Genomic DNA, 19,159 nt, shown 5'->3' with positions numbered 1-19,159 from the left:
GGAGACAGCATTTTCCAATTGGAATAAGGGACAATCCTGTATCCTACAGCACAGGAGGGACCCCTGGTTGCCCCCCAGCAGCCCACCCCGCTCTCGGGAAAGGGGAGCCCAGGGAGCTAGCTGGCTGCAGCTGCTCTCCCCTTCCTCCTCTTCCCCACGCTGGATATCGCCCCGTCCCCACGAGCGAGCGAGCCCAGCCGCCCTTTCCCTCGCCGGCCCCCGGCCTCCTCCCTGGGCGTCGCCTCTTGTTTCCCGCCGGGCCGCTTAGGTCGTCGCCCTCCGCTGACTTCCGGCGTTGCCGGGGAGCCGCCGGGAGCGGGGGATGCTGCCGGGCGGAGGCAGAAGGGGCGGCTGGCGGGACGGGCGGCCGGGATGGAGCTCCCGTGAGGCGGCGGCGGCGGAGGCGGCCGGTGGTGGGAGCGGGGCGAGCGCAGGAGGAGGGTGGCAGCCCATGGCGGCGGGGCGCCGGCTGTGAGGCCAGCGGCGGCGGCGGCGGCAGCGACTCCCCAGCCCTCGCCTGCCTTCCGCCGCCCCCAGCACCCGCAGCTCCCTCGCCAGCCTCGCGGAGCCTGCCCCGACCTGCAGCCGCCCTCAACACGGAGGCCCAGGCACCCGAGCGGCGGGAGGAGGCGGAGGAGGAGGAGGAGGAAGAAGAGGAGGAGGAGGAGGAGGAAAATGAAGCTCCTGAAGCCGACCTGGGTCAACCACAGCGGTGAGCCAGAGGGGGACGCGGGGCTTCTCGGGCAAGGTGTGCGAGAGCATGTGCAGAGAGCCGACCCACGCACCCCACTCCACGCCCAAGGTGCTGGCGAGGTGCTCTCGGATTCTGTGCATGTGCCCTGCCTCTCGGGCAGGCCCCGGAGAAGCAGGGGGAGGGCTGAGCATGTGCAGAGTTCCACACACACCTGTTCTCCTGCTAAAGGGGTAGGGTTGGCTCCAAGCATGTGCAGCTGGAGGGATCTGGGAGCATGTGCAGAGTTCCACCCCCACCCCCACCCCCACCCACCTGTTCTCCTCGTAAAGAATTAGGGTTGGCTGGGAGCATGTGCAGCTCAAGGGATCTCTGAGCATGTGCAGAGTTCCACACCCCCCACCCACCTGTTCTCCTCCTAAAGAATTAGGCTTGGCTCGGAGTATGTGCGGCTCAAGGGATCTCTGAGCATGTGCAGAGTTTCTCTCTCTCTCTCTCTCTCTCTCTCACACACACACACAAACACACACACACACACACACACACACACACATACACACCTGTTCTCCTTTTAAAGAATTAGGGTTGGCTTGGAGCATGTGTAGCCTTCTACAGTAGGGCTCCAGAGAAGCTGAGAGATCTCTAGGCATGTGCAGAGTTTCACACCCACCCACACCTGTTCTCCCCCTAAAGGAGTTGGGTTGGGCTCCGGAGAAGTCAAGGGATATCTAGGCATGTGTGGAGTTTCACATACAAACACACCTCTTCTCCTCCTAAAGAATTAGGGTTGACTCAGAGCATGTGCAGAATCCTCAGTTGGGCTCCGGAGAAGCTGAGAGGTCTCTGGGCATGTGTAGAGTCACTCCTTTCTTCGTTGCTGAGGAAGCCCTGATGCAGTTGACGGGTGTTCCACAGCACACACCTAGGAACCTGCTTTGCATTGAATCAGGTTGTCAATCTGTCTCCGAAGGGTCTCTGAGCATCTGCAGAGTGGTGGGCCCTTCTCTTTATTACTGAGGTATCCATTGGGTGTACCCCACGCACTTGGTGTGAAACAGATAGGGGTTTCCAAGGTGCAGTTCAGTGAACGTGACTTTCTCTGAGTAAGATTTTTACTTACTTTATTTCCTTGCATTTACATTCCATCTTACTTCCATGATGGAACCCAGAGTGGCTTAGCTTTAGAAAAATAGTTGCCCTGCATGCCTTCTGGCTGTGCTCTGAGATCAGACCATACTTTGGGACACACAGGGCAATCTCTGAAAGTTTCTGAGCACATGCAGTGTTGGAAACTCATATATACATATACATATAAAGGTAAAGGGACCCCGACCATTAGGTCCAGTCGTGGCCGACTCTGGGGTTGCGGCGCTCATCTCGCTTTATTGGCCGAGGGAGCTGGCGTACAGCTTCCAGTCATGGGGCCAGCATGACTAAGCCGCTTCTGGCGAACCAGAGCAGCGCACGGAAACACCGTTTACCTTCCCACTGGAGTGGTACCTATTTATCTACTTGCACTTTGACATGCTTTCGAACTGCTAGGTTGGCAGGAGGAGGGACCGAGCAACAGGAGCTCACCCCGTCGCAGGGATTCGAAGTGCCAAACTTCTGTGGTTTAACCCACAGTCCTAGGCTCTGTGGTTTAACCCACAGCGCCACCCGTGTCACTGCATATACATATACATATATAAAATACAAAGCTAGGTGCCAAATGGCTCCTTAAACCAAGGTTACAGTTGCCAAAATGGGATGTCTAGTTGCCATTTTGGGGTAAGACGGCTCTAAAGAACTGCTGGCGCAAGTCTTTACTGCACTTGTGCAGCTTGGAAAGCAAAGCAGCCCCATAGAGCGATTTGCATTAAGCTAAGTAAGTTTTACAAGATGTCAACTGCAAGCCCTTAATCTGACAGTTTGCAAAAGGAGCAGAGCAAGGAAAGAGCTTTTCTGTGCTACTTTAAGTAGGTGTTAATAGCATACTGCTTCAGTATAATCATACCCCATGACAGCTGTGGGAAACTGGGCCTGTGGGGGTGGAGTGGGGTCATCATGTTGTTTGAGCCTTGAGGCCATTTTGATCAAGTCATACCTACCTCCCATACACCTGATCAGGTGTGTTGCAGGTAAAGATGTGGCTGAGCAGAAACAGGGTTCACAGGCACTGCAAAGCACTGTGCCCTTGGCTTTATAAACGGCCCTTGGCCGTTATGTATGTATGTATAGTCGTGACCGACTCTGGGGTTGCGGCGCTCATCTCGCTTTAGTGGCCAAGGGAGCCGGTGTACAGCTTCCAGGTCATGTGGCCAGCATGACTAAGCCGCTTCTGGCGAACCAGAGCAGCGCATGGAAACACCGTTTACCTTCCCGCCGGAGGGGTACCTATTTATCTACATGCACTTTGCCGTGCTTTTGAACTGCTAGGTTGGCAGGAGCAGGGACCGAGCAACGGGAGCTCACCCTGTTGCGGGGATTCGAACCGCCAACCTTCTGATCGGCAAGCCCTAGGCTCTGTGGTTTAACCCACAGCGCCACCCGCATCCCTGTATGTATGTATATGTCGCTTATATTCCCAAATGGCTGTGTGACAGTGACCTGACTTGGGAAGCTCCAGCAATCAGCTGATCCTTGGCACTTGCAGAATGCTGTTCACAGTACTAAGTTCACAGGACCAGAGACCAACAGTTGATCCTTGACACTTTCCACTGTGATGTCTGGTGATTAACAGGTGGGGCAGCCCCATCTTCCTGTCAAATGTGGCCTGGGGCAAGCGGGGAGGTGATAAGGGAGATAATGATTTGGACATACAGTTCTCTACCTTTGCTCTGATATGTAACACCTGATTGTATGGTGACAGTGGGAATGTGTATCAGGCTAAAGAAAGGATCTACAGTTTTTAAAATGCTGTTGTTCCTCTTGGGGTGGAGATTGACCAGAGAGGTTCCCAAGGCTCCTTGCTTTGTCATTCTGAGAGAATTAGATTATAGGATGTGAATAAATGGTTCCACTGGACCAGACAGGCTGATTGGGTTGCATAGCAAACCTCCTTACTGCATCAGACCAGGCCTAATTTAAATATTATTTACCCAATGCACAGAACACAAGAAAGCACATAGTCTGAGGATGCGGAGCTTAACTTTTTAAAAGCCCCTTACCAGGTGTGCATCACCCAGATTTCTGAGCTGCTGCTACATGCACATTGTCCAGTGCTTTCAGCACAGTCTTGACCATGTCTACTCAGAAGTAGGTTCTGTTGAATTCATCAGGCCTTACTCCCAGGTAAGTGGGGTTAGGATTGCAGCCTTAAACTTTGTTCTTTGCATACAGCATCAGTATAAATAAGTGGTTTTTTTCAGTGGGGGGGGATGTGTTTTCTTGGATTAAATAACATCTAAAGTGGGTCACCATTGCTCTGTCCATTTATTCAGCACGGAAGACAAGTGCATCAGAGAGCTGAGCTTTAATCTGGAAGGACAGGAAATTGGAAGTCTGTGTGTTTGAGGAGAGAGGGGCGAAGTAATCCACCCCACCTACCACATGCTGCAGAAGTTCAGCTGGATACCGTATCATTTACCTTGTCTCAGAAATATCCCCTTACCTGATGGTCTGCAGAGACAGGCTGGTGCAACTTCTTTGGGTGTTTAGGGTGGTTTAGTGTTAGGATAGCTTGCTGTTGTTTAGGGGAGCTTTAGAGCCCTGCTAGGGACGCGGGTGGCGCTGTGGGTTAAACCACAGAGCCTAGGGCTTGCTGATCAGAAGGTCAGCGGTTCGAATCCTCGCGACGGGGTGAGCTCCCGTTGTTTGGTCCCAGCTCCTGCCAACCTAGCAGTTTGAAAGCACGCTAGTGCAAGTAGATAAATAGGTACCACTCCGGCGGGAAGGTAAACAGTGTTTCCATGCGCTGCTCTGGTTCGCCAGAAGCGGCTTAGTCCTGCTGGCCACATGACCCGGAAGCTGTATGCCGGCTCCCTCAGCCAACAAAGCGAGATGAGTGCCACAACCCCAGAGTTGGTCATGACTGGACCTAATAGTCAGGGGTCCCTTTACCTTTTTACCTAGAGCCCTGCTAGAGCAGGTTGGAAGGAATTCCCAGGGCGCATATGTCCTCAATTTATTCTGGGTAGGTACATAGTTCTGTCACTACCCATTCTACTATTTAACACTGAGCAGCATTCATTGTCTTACCCTTTTCAAATCACTCTTTGTCAATAGCCTAGAATAGTTGGTTTATGAAGCAAGCTTACTTAACCGGAAGCCCCATGCTTTGTGGAAGAGGTTTCATGCTCTAACGTTGCATCTCTGTGTGATTTCATATATAATGCTGCAGTTGAGAGCTCCTTTAGAAATTTGTTGTAAAGGCTGATCCGGTCCCACTCTGAAACACATATACACAGCAATGACAAGGTTGGGTCATGTGGCAAAGACCTCCCTGCAAGAATGCAGGGGTTGGCATCCCTCGGCTAGGACTTTCATGCCCTGCTGGCCTCTGGGAAGCTCACATCTATGATCTATTCAGACACTGTAGGAAGCAGAACGCCAGATTAGACCTTTAGTCTGATCCAGCAGGGCTGCCCTTTTTGAGTTAAGCCTGCTTTAGAGGTCTGTTGCTTGTGGATTTCGAAAAAAGACTCCGGCAAAGTTGCTGATATTGAAGATCACTATTAACCACACTAAGAATTCCGACTGAAAATGCTCAGAGGCATTGGTTTATGCCATGGTCCTCTTCAGTGTCTAAGTAATATCTTGTGTTGGGCCTTCAAAAAGTGGCAAGTTTTCATGGTTCACAAAGTGCAAAAAAAGGTACCAGTTCCGAAGAGGATAGGTGAACACAGATGTTTTAGCAAGTGAAAGGAGAATGATTAAGTTTTTAACGTATCAGATGCAGTCTGTGTTCTTGATATCGTCTATCCCTGGGGGGGCGGGGAGAGGATGCCTTAAAGAAAATTAGTGTGACTTTTGATGAGAATGCTTTCTAAGTGTCAAGGTGTACTTATTTACTACACTTACTGTATTTTTCGCTCTATAGGACACACCCGACCATAGGATGCACATAGTTTTAGAGGGGAAGAACAAAAAAAAAAATTCTCTCCCTCTCTGCACAGCGCCCCTTCAGCGAAGTGGCAGGAGAAACAGAGAGGGAAAGCTGAGCAGCGCCTCTCCAGCAAAGCGAAGTCAGGAGAGTAAGAGGGATCGGCGCACACCGACCCCTCTTGCTCTCCAGGCTTCAGCGAAAGCAACGCGAAGCCTCCGGAGCGCAGTGGGAGCTCCCGCTGCGCTCCGGAGGCTTCGCGTTGCTTTCGCTGAAGCCATGGAGCCTGCATTCGCTCCATAAGACGCACACACATTTCTCCTTAATTTTTGGAGGGGGGAAAATGCGTCCTTTGGAGCAAAAAATACGGTATCTATCTGCTTTCTTCTGTCATGGAACTGAGGATGCTATGGATAGGGTTTGCCAGGCATTGCCCAAACCGAGACAGTGCCCTCGGTCCAGGGTAAGAAATTAGCCAGGCTCGTTTGTTATTGGCACGGGTCCAATTGTGACCATGTGGAGATCTCTAGATGCCAGGCTGGCAACTGACATCTCCATCTGGTTGGCCCCTGTAGCAGGTAAGCAGGAAGAGCTCATTTACTGCATTTATAAGGAGTCCATGGTTCACAGACTACCCCACCATCTCAGTTAATCCCTACAATGACCCTTGAGAAGGTTTGACTTGGCCAAAGTCACCCAGTTAGCTTCATGACTGAGTGGGGATTTGAAACCTGATCTCTCAGGTCCTACACTGGCTTCCTAGAGTACTTCTGCTTTGGGCCAGCTATATAAATTACCGGTAAGTAGGTAAATAAATATGGGGAAAGCAGAATGCCAGTTGTAGAAGGATCTGAAATATTTTACTTAAAGTTAGAATTGATTTTATTCTGGATTGTTTTATTTGATATTTTAATGTGTTGTAAACCACTTTGAGGGTTTCCCCCCCAAAAAAATATTCCTTAAAATACAAAGCGCTATAGAAATGAAATGGGGGGGGGGAATACTTCTAATTGTAAAAAAAAAAAAAAATGGTGCCTAGACATTCCATTGTGGCGACCGGAACCTAGGTTTAAGGTGTGCCATTTGGTGATTAGTTTATATTTCTGAGTTTCTAACACTCTTTATGTTCCTCTTGTTGTGACTGTATAGGCTTGGCAGGTACAATTTGTTAGCTAGGCCAAAAGCTGTACCTACTGAAATTTTGTTTACTGCACCAGTGTCAAAGGTAGAAAGAATTCCTTCCACCTTCTGTCGCTTCTGTGCTTTTTCTTCCTCATTTATTTCCTCTTTTAAAAACAAAACAAAAACCAAATATACAAGCAGAAAGAGATTGTGGTAGAACCGCTGTTGTGGTTAGGGCTGGGTGATGGTATATCAGTATAGTGTCCAAAACGGGTTTGAAGACCAAATTGTGACATTGGTTTCATAGTTTTTGACCTGGCCAATATATTGCAAATCATGGTGTGTGTGTGTGTGCGTGCGTGTGCTATGCAAAAATCGCAATGTGGGAAAAAGCATGAAGCCAGCCAATGCCTCTACATAGCTCCATCCTTATTTCTGACATTGTGATATATCAGTATATTGCGATCCTTAACTGGTGATATATCACAAAGCTGAAAACCAGATATCGCCCAGCCTTAGTTGTGACCTACCTTAGATCACATCTTGCCTTCCTTGAATGTTAGTGCACACTTCCAAACGCTAATAGCAGAAGGCTTAGTTTGAGCCTGGTTATGACCCCTTCACAGTGGAAGACAGGAGTGCCTGGTGTGCTCTGGTCCATGGGGTCATGAAGAGTTGGGCATGACTAAACAACAACAACAACAACAACAACAACAACATGACCCCTTCAAAGGTGGGAAGCCCTGTAACTCTGAAAATAACGTGACAGAAAGCAACCTGGGCCATACCATTTTGGAATGTGTACCTTAGGGCAGTTGATATTGACTTCAGGGGAAAATGGAAGAGTAAACGCTAGTTCCTGCAGCATAATGTACTGTTGTGGTTTGTGCTTTTGTGCGGCGTGCCTTTGAGCTAGAACGCTGTAGCTTGGATCGTTGTGGAAGAAAATTTTGGCCCAAACTGCACAAACCAAGGCAAACTGTCATTAGGGAAATGACTATAACTAGGCAACTTGTTCATAAGAATGCTGATTGTAGGGTATTTGGCTAGCAAAGCTGATCGTAAAGTGATGCCCGTGGAAAATAATGGCATTGATCTGTCCTCATCCAGCCATCATAGCTCTGAACTGCTGTAGTAAGAAAGGAAAGAATCGGAAGGCCTCTAAATTAAGTAGTATTAAGAGACATATCACACTCCTTCCTAAGTAATAAAACACTAGGTTCACAGTGGAGATACCTCCAACAGAGGGAGAAATGCTTGAAGCATGTAGATGTTCTACGACAGGAGTTGGCAAAAAAAATTAACGGCGGGCTGATCCACTGTCCATCAGACCTTGTGGCACGCTGGGGGGGTGGGGAGCTGGAAGAAGAGGTGAGGGGGGCAAGTACAGTGGTACCTCGGGTTACAGATGCTTCAGGTTACAGACTCTGCTAACCCAGAAATATTACCCCAGGTTTAGAACCTTGCTTCAGGATGAGAACAGAAATTGCGCGGCAGCAGCGGGAGGCCCCATTAGCTAAAGTGGCATCTCAGGTTAAGAACGGTTTCAGGTTAAGAATGGACCTCCAGAATGAATTAAGTTCTTAACCCTAGGTACCACTGTACCGTATTTTTCCATGTATAAGACTAGGTTTTTCCCCCTTTAAAATAATGTCAAAAATAGGGGGCGTCTTATACATGGGAGCATCTTATAGACAGAAAAATATGGTATTCCTCCTCCCCAGCCCCAGCCGCTGTGCTTCCCTTCCCAGGGGCTGCTGCCACCGCCACCGCTGATTCTTCTCGTGTGTAGGCAGAGTGAGCTCATCCACGCTGCTCTCTGGCCCACAGGGAGCACCAGGGCTGTGGCGGCGACGGAAGGAAGAGGCCGAGTGGCGGCAGCTCTGCCAATCAAACGCCGCACCTGGTTTACCTCAGCGCGGCGCAGGGAGGTCTCTGCCAATCAAACGCCACTGACGTAAACCAGGGGTGGAATTTGATTGACAGAGCCGCTGCTGCTCGGCCTCTTCCTCCCGTTGCTGAGAGTCTCGGCTTCGCGGCGGGTTCTGGCTTCACAGTGTGGGCTGGATTTAGGACCCAGGTGGGCCTGATCCGGCCCGGGGGCCGTAGTTTGCTGCCCCTTGTTCTACGAGATGTATGTTTACATAACCTGAATATTCTGTTTGCATGTTCTTGTCATAATTTGCATATTATCTTCATCAGTACAGTGGTACCTCGGGTTAAGTACTTAATCCGTTCCGGAGGTCCGTTCTTAACCTGAAACTGTTCTTAACCTGAAGCACCACTTTAGCTAATGGGGCCACCCGCTGCTGCTGCGCCGCCGGAGCACAATTTCTGTTCTCATCCTGAAGCAAAGTTCTTAACCCGAGGTACTATTTCTGGGTTAGTGGAGTCTGTAACCTGAAGCGTATGTAACCCAAGGTACCACTGTATTGTTTTTAAAAAAGGAATTTGAGCTGCTGCTTGTATTTCAGAGTGGACGTGAGGAGCCTGTGACACCCCCTCCCCGGTGTTTGCGCACCACACTCCCATCATCCCTGACCATTGGTCATTTTGGCTGGGGCTGATGGGAGTTGTATTCCAAAAATGTTCCGAAGGTCACAAGTTCCCCATTCCTGCATTAGAGGCCTGCCTCCTGCCTCTTAGCTGTGATTTTCAGGATTTCCTAACACAGCTCATTGGGCCACCCTGGTGGTGGTGTAGAGAGGGAGCTCATGAAGCCTAAGGTTGTAACCAGGCCACCCAAACTTGTGGGTCTTGGAATGGTGTGTGTCACCAAGTGATGCCAATATTTGTTTATTTAAAACCATGTACAGTGGTACCTTGGGTTACACACGCTTCAGGTTACATACGCTTCAGGTTACAGACTCCACTAACCCAGAAATAGTACCTCGGGTTAAGAACTTTGCTTCAGGATGAGAGCAGACATCGCGCCGCGGCAGCAGGAGGCCCCGTTAGCTAAAGGGGTGCTTCAGGTTAAGAACAGTTTCAGGTTAAGAACGGACCTCCGGAACGAATTAAGCACGTAACCAGAGGTACCACTGTATATCCTGTTTTTTAGCCATGGAAGTGGTTTGAAAGCTGACTCACAAAAAACAGTTAACAGCAAATTTTGCATAAAATATAGAAGTCTGCAGAACTACAGCCATCAAAGCAACCAATAAAGTGAAATACTTCTAGAAGCTTGGGTGTTCTTAAAAAAAGAAGACGTTTTAATTCGACTTCTAAATAATATTGTATGTCTACTGAGTATTGGGAAAGGGCTGTAGCTCTAGGATTGAGTTCATGCCTTGAATGCAGAAAGTCTTAGGTTCAACCCCTGACATTTCCGTGTAGGACTGGGAAAGGTTCCCTCCTGAAATCTTGGAGAAATCTCCTGAAATGGGAGTGGTCCAATTCAGTGACAACGATTGCATGTCACTTCAAACCATCGTTAAACCATCGCCAGCAAATGGCACAACAAGACTTTCTCATGAATTTCCTTGCGGAACTGAATCTTAAAAGTTAAAAGGGGGGGAAAGGCGTAGAATTCAACATCTCCTTGAGCCATTACTATCCGCGTGCGTATATTTAAACAATAATCATTTTATTTATAATAAAAATACTGCAACTTTTCCAAATGCCCAAGGAGAAGATTGTCAAAGTGGCTGCATCCTGCATAGCTCAGTTGGTTAGAGTGTGTTGCTGATAACGCCAAGGTTGCAGGTTCAATCCCTGTGTGGGACAGCTGCATATTTCTGAATTGCAGGAATATGATTCTAGAATATTTTAACTCTGAGATTCTAGCATGTTCAGACTTCTAAGATCTTTGGAATAAGTTTGTCCTCAGGAAAAACAGAATATACTCAAGCATTTTGATTTAAATATTTTAGGGTGGAATGGGGACCTCAATGGTTTATCAAGTGCAATCTCCTGCACGAAGCTAAAATCCTTCCCAAAACTATCAGTTTTGGTAGGTTTGCAAATAGTGCTATGAAAACATAGCTGCATGTACCCTTCCTTATCTTGCTGTTTCCAGACAGCTAATCCCTGTAATCCCAGTGTTTCATCCTTTGCTCATCTGTTACCAGATGATCAGTCCTTGGGGGAAGAAGGTGTTCAGTAAAGTATCCAAAGCTTCATTCAGACCTCTGATGGCTGGCAGTGGGCAGTAATATCACCAATCCAAAAGATTTCAGAAAACGTTATCATCCAAAATGCACATTTGGATAAACTTTTACTTAGCTTTGAGTCTTTATTCTTTTCTCCCCCGCCCCCAAAAAACCTGGAAGGTTTTGAAGGGTTTTTACAATGTCTGCTTAAGTACAGTGCTACCTTGGTTCTGAAACTTAATCCGTTCTGGAAGTCCGTTCCAAAACCAAAGCGTTCTAAAACCAAGGTGTGCTTTGCCATAGAAAGTAATGCAAAATGGATTAATCCGTTCCAGACTTTTAAAAACAACCCCAAAACAGCAATTTAACATGAATTTTATTATCTAACGAGACCATTGATCCATAAAATGAAAGCAATAAATTATGTACTGCAGTCACACAATCAATCAGTAGCTGAACACAGTCACAAAAACAAAAACAAAGAGCCGCAAAAACAAAAACAGACCTCAAAATTAATAGCAAAAACAGACAGACCTCGGCGTAAAACTCAAAACAGAAGTGTGACACTCCAAACGGAGCACGTTTGACTTCCGAAAAAAGTTCGCAAGCCGGAACACTTACTTCCGGGTTTGCAGTGTTTGAGTTCCAAGTTGATTGAGTACCAAGGTGTTTGAGAACCAAGGTACCACTGTATAAGGACAACCTGTTGCGCCAGACTGTCACCTAACAGCAGCTATTCTAGTAGCAAGCTGCAGAGCAAAGGGGGAGAAGGGAAGCAGGACTCTTCCATCAGTTTTGCTGAAATACCAGCTTCCCAGACTAAGCTGCCTGAACATTTTCCATTCTAGCTGGTCAATATAAAAAACTGAAGCTTCAGAAACAGGTGCCTCCACACACTGCCTACTGCTCAATCCCCATCTTTCTCTTTTCAAAATTTTGTGCAAGGTCTAAAAGATTGTAAGCCTGAGAGCAGGGACTCTCTTGGTTTTCTTTATTGTTCTGTAAGCCTCCCTGACAAACTCTTTGACACTAAAAAGCAAGGTAAAAATGCTTAAACAGACAGTGTAGAAAATGGTTGAATTTCGTTCTGTTTGAATTTATTGATCCCTTTTATAAACTGGTGTGTTGCCACCCCCCACCAAAAATAAATGTTTTGTGCTTCGATAACGGGTGGACATTTATTGTAAGCTGTTTTCGGCACAGCTCAGTATGGAAAAGAGGCATGCAAATTAGCTAAATCAGTCAATAAAAGCTTCTTGCTGTTAGCTGAAAAATGTGTGCCATCATTCCTGCAATGGAGACGCTTGGATGCAGGATACAGTGGTACCTCGGGTTACATACGCTGTAGGTTACAGACTCCACTAACCCAGAAATAGTACCTCAGGTTAAGAACTTTGCTTCAGGATGAGAACAGAAATCGTGCTCTGACGGCGCAGCAGCAGCAGCAGCAGCAGGCCCATAGGCTAAAGTGGTGCTTCAGGTTAAGAACAGTTTCAGGTTAAGAACGGACCTCCGTAATGAATTAAGTACTTAACCCGAGGTACCACTGTATATGGCTAGCCACAGAAAGCCCTATGCTTAGCCTCCAGCACTTTGTTGGACGAGTGAAAAGTCAGCAGAAACCAACAAGAAGTGCCTTCTCTGTCAAGAAGTATTGAAGAAATATTTTACTTTTGCTTTTCTGTTTTCCTTTCAAAGAAAGTCGACATCTTCCTAAAGATGTGATTACTTAAAATATTTTGGGAGTATTGGACCTGCTGGATTTGCTTACAGTGGTTACAGACCACTGTAACTCGGGTTACAGACGCTTCAGGTTACAGATGCTTCAGGTTACAGACTCTGCTAACCCAGAAATAGTACCTCGGGTTAAGAACTTTACCTCAGGATGAGAAGAGAAATCTTGCTCCGGCGGCAGCAGCGGGAGGCCACATTAGCTAAAGTGGTGCTTCAGGTTAAGAACAGTATCAGGTTAAGAACGGACCTCCGGAACAAATTAAGTTCGTAACCAGAGGTACCACTGTACTGTAACATTTGAGCTCTGAAAATTTATTTTATCATGTTTGAAGAAGTGTTATATTATTTGTTGATTTTCTATTTGCTGAATTGCTGTTTTTCCTCCTTAACTGGTCACATTTCAACCTAAGCCACGAGTTTCCTTTTTCTCCTCATGCCTGTGCCAAATAGGGCAGTCATCAATCCCTGTAAGACAGGAGCAAATACCTTTTTTGGCGTGTTTCAACAGGATATAAAAATAGGCCAACTGTCGGGGGAAGAAGAGGGACCAAAGAATAACGTAGCCGCTGCAAATCCAAATAAGTTGTGGTGTTGGTGCTGGGAAGTGAAGCAGCCACCTTGACAGATGCCTAAACCTTTAGCTTTTAAAAGTTCCCAGATGGGGCAGGTCCAGAGTGGGAAAGGGCAGAGGATGATGATGATGATGATGATGATGATGATTTAGTTGATGAACCACTTCCTATCAAGCACCTCGAAGCAGTTTCACAATACAGTGGTACCTCGGGTTACATACACTTCAGGTTACAGACTCCGCTAACCCAGAAACAGTGCTTCAGGTTAAGAACTTTCCTTCAGGCTGAGAACAGAAATTGTGCTCTGGCGGCCCAGCAGCAGGAGGAGGCCCCATTAGCTAAAGTGGTGCTTCAGGTTAAGAACAGTTTCAGGTTAAGTACGGCCCTCCGGAACGAATTAAGTACTTAACCCGAGGTACCACTGTACAGTAAAGAAATAAAGAACATTACATACATGTTTGTGTCCAGTTTCGCTCCCTAACAATCCATAATCTACAAATCAGTAACAGAACATGGTTTGAAGTCAGACTGGCAGTTGTGGCTTGTTTGGGAGAAACAAGCCACAATCTCGGATTCAGTCATAACGCCAGGTCCCCTGTCCCTTGTCTTTTTCTTGTGCAAGGAGGGAGTAAGGTAAAGGGACCCCTGACCGTTAGGTCCAGTCGTGGCCGACTCTGGGGTTGCGGCGCTCATCTCGCTTTATTGGCCAGTGGAGCCAGCGTACAGCTTCCAGGTCATGTGGCCAGCATGACTAAGCCACTTCTGGCGAACCAGAGCAGCGCACGGAAACGCCGTTTACCTTCCCGCTGGAGCGGTACCTATTCATCTACTTGCACTTGGCGTGCTTTTGAACTGCTAGGTGGGCAGGAGCAGGGACCGAGCAACGGGAGCTCACCCCGTGGCGGGGATTCAAACCGCTGACCTTCTGATCGGCAAGCCCTAGGCTCTGTGGTTTAACCCACAGCACCACCCGTGTCCCAAGGAGGGAGTAACGCAAGAGAAATGAGGCTGCATGTCTCGGCACAGTTTACTGAGCAAAGTTTCTTGGCTTAACTCAGAAATTCACGGAGGTAAAGGCTGTCAGCAGCTACTAGACAAAGTGGCTTTGCTCTGCCTCTATTCTTGGATTCGGATTGCGCCAGTTGTTGGAAACTGCAGGAGGGGAGAGTGCTGTTTCACTAAAGACTTGCTTTTTGGCTTTCTTCATTCATCTGGTTGGCCACTGTGAGAACAGGATGCTGGGTTCCAGAAGACTTTCCTAAAGCCATAGACTGTTCTAAAGTCACAGGAAGCTGCTTTAGAATGCTTTGGACCATGAGCCCATTTAGCTCAGCATTGTCAGCATTGACTGACAGTAGCTCTCCAAGGTTTCAGACAGAGAATTTTTCCTACCCCTACTTGGTGATGCCTGGGATTGAACCTGAGACCTTTGGCATTCAGAGCAGATGTTTTGCCACTGAGCTATGGCTTTTTTTTTGCAAAAGTGTTACTGTTAGTAATAAAATAAAAGCAGCCTTTCTATGAGTGCAACATGCCTTCCCCATTCGTAGGGCACTGTTGCATCCAGCCTGACGTTCTCTTTCGGCAAAATGCAAATACAGAGAGCTGCTATTGTACTGGAATAACAATTATACTGCACTCTGGGTAACTCTCTTGCTGTGTTTCTTCTTTCTCTTCCCCCACCTTCCTGCCACCCACCCACAACTCTCATTCCCCTTTGTTTTTAGATTCTAAGCCCCTTGGGCTATGATCAAACTTGTTTATTCTAAAGTGCCATGTGTATAATATGGCGCCAATTAAATAAATTGCATTCACATAACTGAAACAAATATCATTCATGTAACTTAATGCGTGGTACAGAGGATCTGTTGGAGGTACTCAGTACCATAAGGTGTGATCTCTTACTTGACTTTGTATCCCACTGGGTTCATAAGATGGAGAAACTGTGATAAGATCTTCAGATGAGCCGCCTTTTGAACAACTGTACTGTCAATTGGTGCAATGTGCTAGGTATGTTTAAAGGAGAGGGATTTGTCTATAGTGCCACCCAGCTTAAGGAGGTTCAACACATGCCAACTTCAGGCTTTCTTTTTGCCTTTTTTGATCCAACATTGCCTTTTTTGATCCAACCCGCTAGACGAAAGGGTTTTCCGTTTTGGAGGCGCTTCGCAAAACAAATTTCCCTATGGGCTTGCTTTGCAAGATGAAATGTTTTGCGAGTTTTTCCGACTTTCCCCCCCCCCCTTTTTCTAAGCTGCTAAGCCGCTTATCGGCTGATCCGCTAAGCCGATAAGCCGCTAAAAGCAGCTAAGCCGCTAATAGCGCTAATCCGCTAAGCCGTCAATGGGCTTGCTTCGCAAGACGAAAAAACCGCTAGACGAAGAGAATCGCAGAACACTGTCCCGGAATCTGTTGGAAGTGGTATAGACATCTTAAAAGCAGAAAGCATTTCCTGTTGCTTTTCTAAAAATAAAAGAGTAACACCTGCCATCAGTCATGTGCTGAAATGATGCCTGCTTTCAGAACAAATTTCAAAAGTCACACTCAGTGCCAACTGGTGGTTTGGATGGCAGGGAGACATTTGGTATCGAATTCACTTTGTGTACAACCTGGTACATTGTGGGAAGAGGCTCCCAAGTCATGTGATTTTGTTCCTCTTACTGTTTTTCAGGGAAGCCGATATTTTCAGTTGACATTCATCCAGATGGGACCAAGTTTGCAACTGGAGGGCAAGGTATGTTCACAGATTATATCCTCCAGAGAAAACTCTGTTTCCAAGTTGATTACTGGTTACCTTGAAAATGAATCATGGATCATGTTTTTTCAATGCAGTACCAGACAGTTGCATGTGGGGCTGATTGCATGATAACCATTGCAAACCATACATCTTTTTTTATTTTGATGCAGAGGCGGAAGGTAAAACTGCATAAGCCATTTCTCGTAAAACTGATCTACCCTCCTTTCATGCACGCAGAAGTAACGAACCACAGTTTGTGGCTTAACGTTACGTCTGAACCAGTAATCTGCTTCATTTGGACCATAATTGTTAAGCCAAGATGTGTTCTTGGCTTTTGTTGGCATGAAACAAACCATGAGCCTCAGCTTGGATGTAAAAGTGTGCTGTGGTTCATGGTTTGCTGCTCTCGCTTGTGCAATAGGAGAAGCAAAACGCGAGAGATCTTTGCATTTGGGCTAAACTGTGGTTTTTGCATGAGGTCCAAACCATAAATGAGACTTGCTGTAAATCTTTCAACACTCATATTTTCTGTAAAGGTAAAGGTAAAGGTAAAGGTAAAGAGACCCCTGACCATTAGGTCCAGTCGTGACCGACTCTGGGGTTGCGGCGCTCATCTCGCTTTATTGGCCGAGGGAGCCGACGTACAGCTTCCGGGTCATGTGGCCAGCATGACTAAGCTGCTTCTGGCAAACCAGAGCAGCGCACGGAAATGCCGTTTACCTTCCCGCTGGAGTGGTACCTATTTATCTACTTGCACTTTGACGCACTTCCGAACTGCTAGGTTGGCAGGATCAGGGACCGAGCAACGGGAGCTCATCCCGTCGCGGGGATTCGAACTGCCGACCTTCTGATCGGCAAGTCCTAGGCTCTGTGGTTTAACCCACAGCGCCACCTGCGTCCCTCATATTTACTGTAGGATGTCCAGTATAACATATTAGGACATTTCTTCCTTAAATTACTGTACAGTCAGGCTTCCCTTGTTCTGTTGAATAGCGTTGCTGTTGAGATATGACAGGCGGTCACAGTCTGTACTTTCCAGGAACAATGGAAAACGTTTTTGTTCCAACAGGCTTTCCCAGCTGCATAAACGTGTCCTTGCCATGAGTGTGTCTATTTGGCATTGTTTTAGTTTTGTTTAATTGTATCAGTTGTGTTTTTGTGTGTGGTGACTGCCTTGAGATTATTGTGTGAAAGGTGATTAATAAGTGAATGACAATGATAATTCATTGCTGTTTGACACCAGTTCAGAGCTAGTTCAGATCTTTGGCTCCTGTTGATACTGTCTTTCACATGGGGAGGAGGGGATGGAGTGCACAAATTACCGTATTTTTCGCACCATAGGACGCACCGGACAATAGGACGCACCTTGTTTTAGAGGGGGGAGAACAAGGGAAAAAAATTATTCCGCTCTCTGCCCAGCGCCCCTTCAGCGAAGCGGCAGGAAGCACTGCGCAGAGAGTGGGAGAATTTCCCCCCTCTTGTTTTCCCGCTCTAAAACAAGGTGCCGTTTAAGGTGTGTTCAGGCGGCTACCTTGGAAGCCTGGAGAGCGAGAGGGGTCGGTGCTCTCCAGGCTTCAGGTTCCTTTCGACCTGCTCTTTGGGGCTGGTGGGGGGAAGCCCACCACCAGCCCCAAAGAGCAGGTCAGGGAGCAGCGGAAAGGCGCAGCGGAGAGGCTGCTGCCATAGTCACGCATCACTTCTCCAGCCGGGAGAGGGTCACGGGGGGCTCCTCTCCAGCCGGGAGATGGCCGCGGGGCTATGGTGTCTTCGCTCCATAGGATGCACAAACATTTCCCCTTCATTTTTGAAAGGGAAAAAATGCGTCCTATAGAGCGAAAAATACGGTATAATGTGACAGGTGTTTCCCCCTGTTCTATGATTCTTTGCCTCCCCACTTAAAAGAGATGAAATAGTCACAGATAACATGCAAATGGCCATTTCACTTATCCAATATAAATTGAAGGGGATGGCAGCATTTCAATGGGGACAAAACCTGATACCTTCCCTGCCACACTAGAGATCCCGTTAGGCTTTTTCATGCATCACACGGAATGTGGGTACACTGTATACATGTGTTTGTTTGAAAGCTGCGCTTACTTGTTCATTTGTACAGCTCAGCTAGCATGTGAGGATACCTGCAGACCATTCAATTGCCAGTGGTTACATGTGAATAAATGTTCAGTCCAACTGTTGCGTATAAAGATTGTGTGATTGTTGAATATGTGTTTGTGTGTCTCTGTGGGCTATGCAAATCCTGTAAGAAAAGGAAACAAACAACGGAATGTTATTAAAGCACACATTTTAAAATCACAACAAGCAACACATGCTTGTTATACAACTAATATCGTTCAGGTTCTTCTCTCCCAACCATTTCTTTTCTTTGTTAAGTTTTCAAATTAAAAAGTAATAATTTATTATTAGTATCATTGCTGATGCTATTTTAACTGTCCTTTTCCCGTGCTCGGAGTGACATGGTTTTAAAACTACAGAAATAATTAAAAATCTATAACCTCACCATAGAAAAGAACAGAAACAAGAACTGGCAGCAATGTACTGCTAGATCATCATCACAATACAGCTTTGCCTCATACAGATAGACCTTCTCCACACACAAGTTTCCCCTGCCAGAATGAAGGGCATTTTGTTAGCTTACATTCATCTTGACATTGCTCAGCGTAGTTTAAAACGTGTAACTTAATAACAGTCTATAACTGGTTTCCTTTCTTTGCTTTATTTACATTGGCCGGCTCAACCCCATTTCTGTTAATCAAATCAACAATGCAAGCAAACCTTGTTGCTGTTTCTGAAGAGTGACATTTGATAATCTGACTAAATCGTCTTGGCCATTTTCCTTTCTTAGGTTATAAGTTAGAATAATCATTCTAGCTATTTGTTTCCATATGATGCTGCTTTGTTGTTTTGATTTCCTCCTGGAATCCAACCTGCAATTACACAATCCCTTAAACCCTGTCAATTTTAGCAAATCTGGTGCATCTGTATGCTGTGGGCTGGACTGCAACTTTTGCTTTTTCGTAGACAGTTTAGTGTCCCAGTGGCAAGGACAAATTAGCTGAATATATTTTGAATGGGAATGCATGGGATAGCCCAGTTGGTAGAGCATGAGACTCTTAATCTCAGGGTTGTGGGTTTAGCTCCATGTTGGGCAAAAGATTCCTGCTTTTCAGGAGG

The 19,159-nt window shown here is 46.9% G+C and overlaps 1 protein-coding gene across 1 annotated transcript in view; it reads left to right on the top strand.

Annotated features, from left to right (window-relative positions):
- Positions 1–443: 443 nt before the first annotated feature.
- Positions 444–19,159, top strand: part of HIRA (histone cell cycle regulator) — a 61,396-nt gene continuing 42,680 nt past the window's right edge. The window contains exons 1-2 of the mRNA XM_083717019.1: positions 444–712; positions 15,905–15,967. Coding sequence (XP_083573145.1) covers positions 676–712; positions 15,905–15,967 — 100 coding nt within the window. The 5' untranslated portion in view covers positions 444–675. The remainder of the gene's footprint in view (positions 713–15,904; positions 15,968–19,159) is intronic.

This window comes from Podarcis gaigeae (genome assembly GCF_964106915.1).
Source record: "Podarcis gaigeae genome assembly, chromosome: 16".
In the NCBI taxonomy this organism is placed as follows: domain Eukaryota; kingdom Metazoa; phylum Chordata; class Lepidosauria; order Squamata; family Lacertidae; genus Podarcis; species Podarcis gaigeae.
This window is presented reverse-complemented; position numbering and strand designations above follow the sequence as displayed.